At 33.8% G+C, this 9,463-nt stretch overlaps 1 protein-coding gene across 1 annotated transcript in view; it reads left to right on the top strand.

The window, feature by feature from the left end:
* LOC106465318 (probable phosphorylase b kinase regulatory subunit beta) overlaps positions 1 to 9,463 on the top strand; it is a gene marked incomplete at its 3' end in the record, with an annotated part of 111,811 nt that overhangs the window by 31,499 nt on the left and 70,849 nt on the right. Inside the window, exon 7 of the mRNA XM_022393186.1 lies at positions 6,095 to 6,231. Coding sequence (XP_022248894.1) covers positions 6,095 to 6,231 — 137 coding nt within the window. The remainder of the gene's footprint in view (positions 1 to 6,094; positions 6,232 to 9,463) is intronic.

Here is a 9,463-nt window from a genome sequence, read left to right as displayed (position 1 = left end):
AGTCATTCTAGAAAGAAGAAAATGGTAATTTAGATTTATTTGAATTTTTTTTTGTGGTTACGAGGATGGTCAAAAAATAACAGATAAAATATAAAGTTTTACTGAAAACAAATGTTTGAAGTGTATTTAGGAAGTTTTAGATATCACACAAATGAAATTTGAGATTTTTGAGATGAAGAAGAGTATTTTTAACCTTAACATGAAAATACAAACTATCTAAAACAAATACTTGATATATTCGTGGACAAATCTTTTTTTAGTTTATGTAAAATACTTCACTAAAAAATGTGATTTTGTGTATGTGAAAGACTTATAATGTTTACTGAAAGACTGCCAAATTTCGTGAAGACACACACATTAATTGAAAGTTAGTAGTATCAAATCTATTAAGACTTTGAATGAGAACAAAGTTGTCACATGGTCGGTCAGATTGACTGAGCTCATACTGAGAGAGTTAATATGATCCACACTTATTAAACCTACAAAATAGACATTGCTTTAGAGAAAATGATTTACAACTTGTATGGTGGGATTATTAGTTAGACATGGTTCAAAGGATAATAAAACAATAAAATTTAAGTAGAAACAGACATATAATATTAAGATTAATAATGGCTGGAGACAGCTTGAATGGGTAATGAAGAAAAACTTTAATACAACAGCAAATGTACAACGTTTCGACAAGGTTTTGTCATCATCCTGCTCCTAATCTGCCATCTCTGGAGTCTAGTGTAGCACTGTTGTTGAGGGGAGGTCCACTTTCTGTGAAGAATGTCAGATCCCTTATATGGAGAGAGGTGGAGTCTTTCATGAGGTCTGATATTTCTTCTCCTACAGGCTTCTATTGTTGGGGGATCAGGGACAGACTGGTGAAAATATGAACTCTATTTTTTTTACTTCTTCCTTTGCTATGCAAGTTAATCATGAGCCTTAGACAGACATCCTGCCTCCTGCATCATTTTTTGCAACTAGTACATAAAGTTTGTGATGTCTTGAGATTTTTCCTGTGGCTTACGACTCTTCCCCTTCTTTGTAGGGGGAAAGTTATTTGGCTGATTACCTAGTTTTTCCACCTTTGCCAGACATTGCTGTGAATGCTTGTTGATTTGCAGATCAATTGAGTGAGGCTGCTGCCATGCCTTGTCCTCCCAATTTATCGTATCAGCATGCCTTAGCTTTCAATCACTTGGAGGACCCATATTTACATTCTCAGAGGTTGAATCCTTTTCTTCCTCTTTGGGGTTCTGGACCTGATGCCTCAATTTGTCTTAACCTCATTCAGTTTTCCAAGATTTGACTGTCCTTTACAACAGATTTACCTTTTTTATCTTCTTTGCAGCTGTCGTCTGAAGCTTTTAACAGGTCCCCTACTCAATTTTCAGAGGATCTTAGTCATTTATTGACTTCTACTTTGGTTAGGTTATCAGCTTCTACTCTCTCCTTGGTCTCTTGGTTGTTTTGTTGCTGGGATCTTTTGGAGAGAGATGCCTTTCTTGAGGTTAATCAACTTCCTTTTTCGGTCGATTGAGGTCTCGGAGAAACTCCTTTTCTCAGGCATTCAATTTTTGCAGGTATTCCAGATTCCATGGAATCTAGTGGATGTGGCCTGTTTCCAATTTTTTGTTTAGACACTGGCAACTTGCCTTTCCCAGTCTTCTAACTGATGGTTTATTGCATCTCCGGTTCGGGTATCTAGACCTCCCGCGTCGGCTTCACGTTCAGTTGGAATACAAGGGAGATTCCACCCTTATAAGCAGGCATCCTATGCTTGTGTGGAGTGACAACTATTGCATAGGTGAGTACCCTATGGGGTATGGTGTGGGGGGTTCAACTCAGATGGTTTGGGTCTGTATGGGAGACCTTCACCTCCAATCAGTGGGTCATTCAGGTTCTTACCAGAGGGTTGGTCCTTCATTTCACATCTTCTCCATTGTCTACCTTAATGGTTGTCTTTTCCCCTCCCCAAGGATCATCTTACATCTAGTCCTTGAGCACAAGTCATCAAGGATCTTCTGCTCAAAGAAGCCATTGATTACTCTCTTGAGGGTTTTTATTCCAGTTTGTTTGTAGTAATGAAGAAGATTGGTGACCTGTCATTGACTTTTCTTGTCTCAAGCATTTCCTCCAATCTCCTTGTTTTACCATGAAGTTGTTTCTTTCCCTTCAGTGGTACTTTGCACCCAGTCTATGGATGACAAAGTTTGATGTCGCTGATGCTTCCCTTCATATTTTGATCACAGAGTCTTCACATTGGTATCTCTGTTTTATGCATGAGAGACATCCCTCAGATCCTTTTCACATCATCTTCATTCAATGGGCATTCACACTCACCATTATATGGATGACTCGGTTCTTCTCGCTCCTTCCTGCCACTTTGCAAAGCTTCACACTTGAGCTGTTTTTATCTGAAGCTGCAAGAGCTGGTCTATCCTTACTCCCCCATAGTATATCGTCCATTTCGAGGTTGTTTTAAATTCACATCTCAGTCGAGCCCAACATTCTCCTCTATACCTTCAGGCCATGGAATGAGCTGTTCTTCTGATACTGTTGTCTCCTTCTACACCTTTGAGGTTCCTTCTTTTTTGGGATGTGGGCATCCTTTGAATCACTCATTCCTTCAGTGGTCATTACAGGACCATTGGAACATTTGCAAGTATTTGCTGGATTGTCTGGTGACCCTACCAGCTTCCAGCCTACTCTATCTTGGCTGGTGGTTGTACAGGGATAACATGATAGTAAGAGTCCCTCTCCCACCCCCACATCCTGAGATACATCTTTTTATGAATGCTTCTCTCCAGGGATGGGGAGCTTGTGTAGGGGAGATGGAATTCAAGGGCCTCTGGACAAAAGAGGAATCTTCTCTCCACATCACTCTTTTTAGTGCTTCTAGCAGTTTGAACAGCTATGTCTCAGGCTCTCAATTTGTTGTGAGGGAAGGTGATAATGCTTCACTCAGACAATTACACGGTGGTTTCCTAGATTTTCATGCAAGGGGGCACTCCCTCCAAGTCTCTTTGTTTTCAGACATTGGATCTTCTCTTTTGGGTCCACAGTCATCAGATTGTTCTCGTTGCTTGTCGTGTTCCAGGTTATGAATTTAGTGACCAATAAGTTATCTCGTCCCAATGGAGTGCTTTCCATAGAATGGATGCTTCATCCACAAGTTTTTCATTTGATCTGCTCTCGTCTCAGAATGCTTTTGCCACTCACTGGAATGCCCAGCTCCCATCCTTCTGGCATTAATCATATATGCTCTCAGCCAGGATGGGATGGGTCTTCATTTGAGGTTCATGTTCACAGGACTCTTTTTCCATTCCACTTATGTTCTGTTGTATCCCATTAGGTACTTTCTTCCCAAAACTTCAACAGCTAGAGAAGGGGATAAAGCTTTCTCTCCTATTCATCTTTCTTTTATTTCCCATTTTATGAATGCTCGGATCTGGATCATCTTTTAAGCCTGGTTCGGACTCTTTCACGTTCTGTTGTAGGCACTGAAGGATTTTTGGGTTCATGTCACTGTTTGTTCATCCATTGAGATCTTTAGGTGTCACATGACATTTCCCCTGTCATTTTGAAAGGTTGGGTTCATCAGTTGATGTATATTGCTTACTCTGGGATTTCATTGGAGGGACAGAGACTTCTTCTGGTCTCATCTCATCAAATTCGCCATATTTTGATGTCCCTCGCAGCTCAGTTGCATTGCCAGCTGGAGAGGATTGTTCAGGCTGGCATTGTTCCTTGGTAATTCTAACTTCTAAATGATAAAAGTCAGTTCTGCAATAAGTCATGTTGTAAGAGCTGCAGATGTCCTAAATAATAATAACTTTGATGAAAACAAATCTCTAAGGTCTAGGCACATTTTTAGAGAGTCTGGAAAAAGCAAGGCATGAAAATTTATCTTGTTATTATTTAATTGACATTCATGCTGTTGTATTACTTTAGAAATCATCAGTTATTTGCCTTAACTGGATTGTTTTAGCTGTGTGGATTTCATAAAACCTCCAAAAACCTTTTGTGGTAATTAATAGACCATTCAAATAAAAACACTGACATTTGATGTTTCTGTTTGATAGTTTACAGTAGTGTAAGGACTTCTGGCTGTTTTTATTAATTTCTAAAAAAAAGGGGGGTCCATATTGGGTTTGGCCCCTTCTCCTATATTCATGCCTGTTTTTTAGCAACATTTAAAGAATACGGTCATTATATTAATTCCCAAAAGAAACGGAGGGAGGTCTGGACTCCCTTTCTTTAGATCTGGGCCTGTTTATGCAACATTAAATAATAATTATTAAGTTTAGAAAAAATTTGCAGAGAGGAGGGTTTGGTACCCTAGATCTGCGGCGTACAACATTAAAGGATACAGTTATGTAATTATAAATTATAAACATAACAAAATATAAAAAAACAGTAAATTTACAATTTATTCGATACTTAATTAGTCAGAGAGTTGGTAGTGGGTGCTGCCAACCAGTTGTCTTCTCTCTAGTCAGCAGTTTAGAATTATTGACATTAGCAGATAGATAGCCTTAGTAACATTACAATAACAAAGACAGGCTGAACAAGTTTAATGGCTATGGGAATTGAAACTAACACCTTCAAATTATATTTAGCTTTATGCTTAACAATACACATAAGGGCAATATTTTGATTTCTTGGATAACTGGAATAATCAAAAACAGTAAATAATCAGAAACTCTTCTTCTTCTTCTATAGCTTTTCCCGTATCTATATGGGGTCGCTATAAATAATCAGAAACTCTAATTTTGTTTAATTTATCATTTTTTTTGAGAGTTCACTTAATTGTAATTTTGATTAATTGATTGGTTGATAAGACACTAATCGATTTAGTTGCTGCCCATAGATAATCGATTATGTTGATAAACTCGCCTGTCTAGTTGTCAGTGAACATCGAGTATGAAGAGCATGGGATCTTACTGTGTTTGTTAGTGAACAGTGAAAGTGAAGTACTCAAGATATCCCTTTCTCTTTCTTTTTAGAAATAATATGGAAGTAATACTTTTAGATTTCATGGCTAGAGGTTGATAAGTACAAAGAGTGGTTGACTTAAGATAGAAATTACTTAAGAAGTATGATAACTATGTACATGTTTATAACTTAAGCATCATTTCATATTCTACACTTGTGTGGTATATTTCATGCTTCTTAATATAAAACAAATAACATGTAATAGAATAGTCATTGAAAAGTTTTGAATTTATGATTTAATTTTCTGTGTTAGGATAATTTTTTTAACCAGTTGTTGGATATTTAGGTTACACGGTTGTCTTGATCCTTGAATTTATGACTAATTTTTTGTGTTATGGTAAAGAGATTTGTGCTTGATTACCAGAGATTGGGTATTTAGCTATACAGTGTTATCTTAATCCTTACAGTTATGAAACTTCTTCTATGTAAATATACTTATTTCAATAAATTTTATTTTATTAAATGATAAATATGTTTTAGACAAATATGTGTTGTTTTAGATACTAAAAGAGTGGAGATGTAATTTCTTTTAATGTTATTTAGTATGAATAACATAATTGTCTTAAGTTTCTATTTTTGTTTGTTCATTAGAACATACTATCTCATCACAAATGTTAAAAACATTTTTAAAAGCAAAAAACAATTACATAAATTCTAATTATAAAAGGCTAACTTGTGAGTAAAAGCAACCAACACCCGAGAAAAAAAAGATTCAGTGTTTTTCCCATAAAGAAAAACTAGTTTGATCAAAGATTAGACCTTTTTTTTCACTTTAATTTTTGTAATTTCTTTCTTATGTTAAAATGTCATATATTAAATGATAAAGCCAAATTGTTTTTGAGTTTACATTACTTTTTATATAGTAGACATACACAAAACATTTTGTGTAAGTTCAAAATAACATTTTTAATGAAATTGCATTAAAATTTAAAGTTGATGGAAGCCACTCACCTAAAATAATTAATTGATACTGTGTAGCTCATTTGTTTTTATTTTTTGGACACATGTATTGGTCAGCTCTATTTAACAACATTTTCAAATTATTGGTAATGTGTGGTTTCATTAAAGTTCAAGTAAATTCTTGTATAATTTATTGTATTTTCTTCAGATAATCTACACAATGGATGAAGTGAATTTTGTTCAAAATTTAGTTTATTATGTGGAAAGGGCATATCGCACCCCAGACTATGGCATGTGGGAACGAGGAAGCAAATATAACAATGGAACACCAGAAATTCATGCTAGGTAAGTATTTTTCTTATGCTAATTAATGGTGAAACTTATTTCAGTCAAAAAATATTTTATGTATGATTTTCTTTGTAAAAATATTAACAATTTTGAGAGTAGTTTCAAAGCACACATAAAGAAAAAAGTACCTGTTCATATCTACTACAAATACAATTTTGTGGGAAAGAAAGTCATTGTGAGTTTTGAGATTTGAATTTTATTCACATTTTCTTTTTATTAATAAGAAACCCTTCATTTTGTAATTTTTTCTCAATTTGTTGGACATTCACCATTGAAGTTAACTAAAGTAATTCATTGGATGATGCATTTATTGAGTTTGATTATCAGCATATATTTACCTAACTAGATAATGCTGTAATAATCTCATGAACTTCCTAAGTTATATTATGATTAAGAAGATATTTATCATAGTCTGTTTTAGGCATTTCAAAAGATTCAGGTTATTTTTAATTTTTAGCTTTCACATTTCTGTATAGGAAATGCTTCACTTACTGCTTATGAGGCAAGTAAAGAATAGAGGGTATGAACATAATTTTCATTCTCTACTTTGTAAACTAGGAGATCAGTAGTTCTGAAACATATGATACATATAACTTATCTTAATACGATGTATATATGGATTTTATTCCTTGAGCGTTAGCTTTAACACCCTCATTACCAGGGTCACATATGTGTCCTTCTCTAGGGTACCACCTGGAGGGTTAGGAAATTTTATAACATCTAAAGAAAGTGGATTTCTCCTCATACTTCACAGAGTTTTTCTGTTTGATAAAAATAAAATATTTAATATATTTTCTCTTTCTTATTGTGTATTTTTCCCTAAAAGACATCTTGCTTGGAACAAAAATACTGTTGTATATTATTAGGGCAACTAGTAATATAAGGAATAGCTTTCAGTATTAGTTTAATTCACAAAAGGCTTCTTGTCCTAAAAGTCACCATGGTTGGAACAGTAATACTGTTGTTTATAAATATGGCAACAAGCAATACAAGCAACATCTTTTAATATTAGTTTACTTGACAAATGGCTTCTTTAAGATGACCTTATTGCTATCTTGGTTGATACAATAATACTGTTTTTTATCATTAGGGCAACCAGCAATACAAGTAATAGCATTTAATATTACAGGATTTGCACAAGCCCTTATAAACCCTGAAAGTCTGATAAGTTTAAAGTAGTAAATCCAAGGCTTTAAAATTACTTGAAAGGTTCTTGAAAGTACTTGAATTTTGTTCTACTTTGTTTTACCTTAACTTTGACCCCTTTCAGAAAAAATATGAATGGAATTTATTAAAAGCTCAACATTATACAGTCCTCGGTGCACAGTACCACTTTTTTCATGTATAGGCAGTGCTATAAGATGCAAGGTCTGTTACTCAATATGCAGTGTATGTGCCTGACATCTGTCAGGTTTAGAGAGAAGCAGTGCAAACCAGATGATGAGGAGCAGAAGTAAAGTTGTTAAGAGTTATTTTTTGCTACTATTTCATTTTGTATTTTCCGCTAAAACTCTCTGATTGGCAAAATGCCAGGGAAATGTGTACTTAATGACTGGCTGGAAATAGAAAAGTACAAATTTTGGTTAAAAAAAGGTGAATAACCCAAGCAAAGCTTCTTGTCTTGTGAAAGAAACAATTGACTTATCTACTAAAGTAGTGAAGCTGCATTGTCAAGTCATGGTAACGGTAAGTTCAAATAACAATATTAACAGTGAATAAAATGCTTTGGTCTAGTTTTCAGACAAGCTGTCCTTTTGTAAGATTTGTGTCAGAGCCTTTGGCCCAGACCAAACCGAAACTTTGACCCAGTTGCTAATAACATTTTACAAACCTGTACTTGAGAATGCAACAGAATTTTTGTTTGACAGAATCTTATCTACCTGAAAAGAAAACCACCATCAACCATTTTTGTAATTTGCTATTAGTGGGTCAGTTTCAGTTTGGTCTGGGCCTTTGTCAGTAACCCAGTGCAAATTATCTTTTTTTATCTTACTTGAGAAATACTGTACTATGGGGTAAATTATTTGCAGCTTTATTTACTAGTTTAATCATATTTGACTATCTAGAATGAAACCTAGAAATAAGTGTATTAATTTATTAAATAAGATGTTTTACAGTTTGCATTTATGATTAGCAACATCTAGAATGAAACGTAGAAATAAGTATATTAATTTATTAAATAAGATGTTTTATGGTTTGTATTTATGATTAGCAACATCTATAATGAAACGTAGAAATAAGTGTAATAATTTATTAAATAAAATGTTTTGCAGTTTGCATTTATTATTAGCAACATCTAGAATGAAACGTAGAAATAAGTGTATTAATTTATTAAATAAGATGTTTTATGGTTTGCATTTATGATTAGCATCATCTAGAATGAAACGTAGAAATAAGTGTATTAATTTATTAAATAAGATGTTTTGTGGTTTGCATTTATGATTAGCAACACGAGTAATAAATGGCCTTTTAACACCAAATTTGTTTTTCTTTAATTGGTCACTTAGTGTTTCACTTTACAGCTTTTTCACGAGCATTCCACTAAACACAAACCATGATTGATAGTACAGAGCTTCAAGTGGTTTAAATTATTTACAAGAGAGATAACATACATGAAATGAAAATGTATACAAATTGCTACAATGATGATTCTTGTTACTATACAAGTACATGAACTTTACTGTGCTTCTGCCAGTGAGTTATTTTGGACAGCTTTTACTCGTTCACTTGTTGGTTTGTGTAGGACCAAGTTCCTGGTCGTCAAGACCATTTCTGTGTAAGTGACATTACACTTCTCTGTTGTATTAACTTAATATGCTCACAGATGCAGTGAGGCTTTTTTTACCTTTAAGTTTGTGCATTATCTTACCATCCATTATTTATGATTTATATGATTATTAAACATATATTTAATGATGATGTAAAAACAATGATGTGTTACTGTGTATGTCATGGATACTATTTATATATATGAAATGAAAATGCTAGAAATTGTATATTAATAGGTGAGTAAATGAACAGACTGAAATTTTTTTTACTATTTAAACTTTTTGAGATGGGTCACAGGTGAAAAACCATGTCATCTCATTTGTTGACTCGCATTCAAAATTTTATTGAACTACTATTTCATGAATTTATGTCAATAACTTTGGTATCAAACTGTAGATTATGATTCTTTAGAACTATAAATTACTCATTTTGTTAATTCAAAGAGAAATATTTAAAAATA

This window comes from Limulus polyphemus, unplaced genomic scaffold (genome assembly GCF_000517525.1).
Source record: "Limulus polyphemus unplaced genomic scaffold, Limulus_polyphemus-2.1.2 Scaffold1907, whole genome shotgun sequence".
NCBI classification, from domain to species: Eukaryota; Metazoa; Arthropoda; class Merostomata; order Xiphosura; family Limulidae; genus Limulus; species Limulus polyphemus.
The sequence above is the reverse complement of the archived record's forward strand: the minus strand, read 5'-3'. Positions and strand labels throughout refer to the sequence as shown.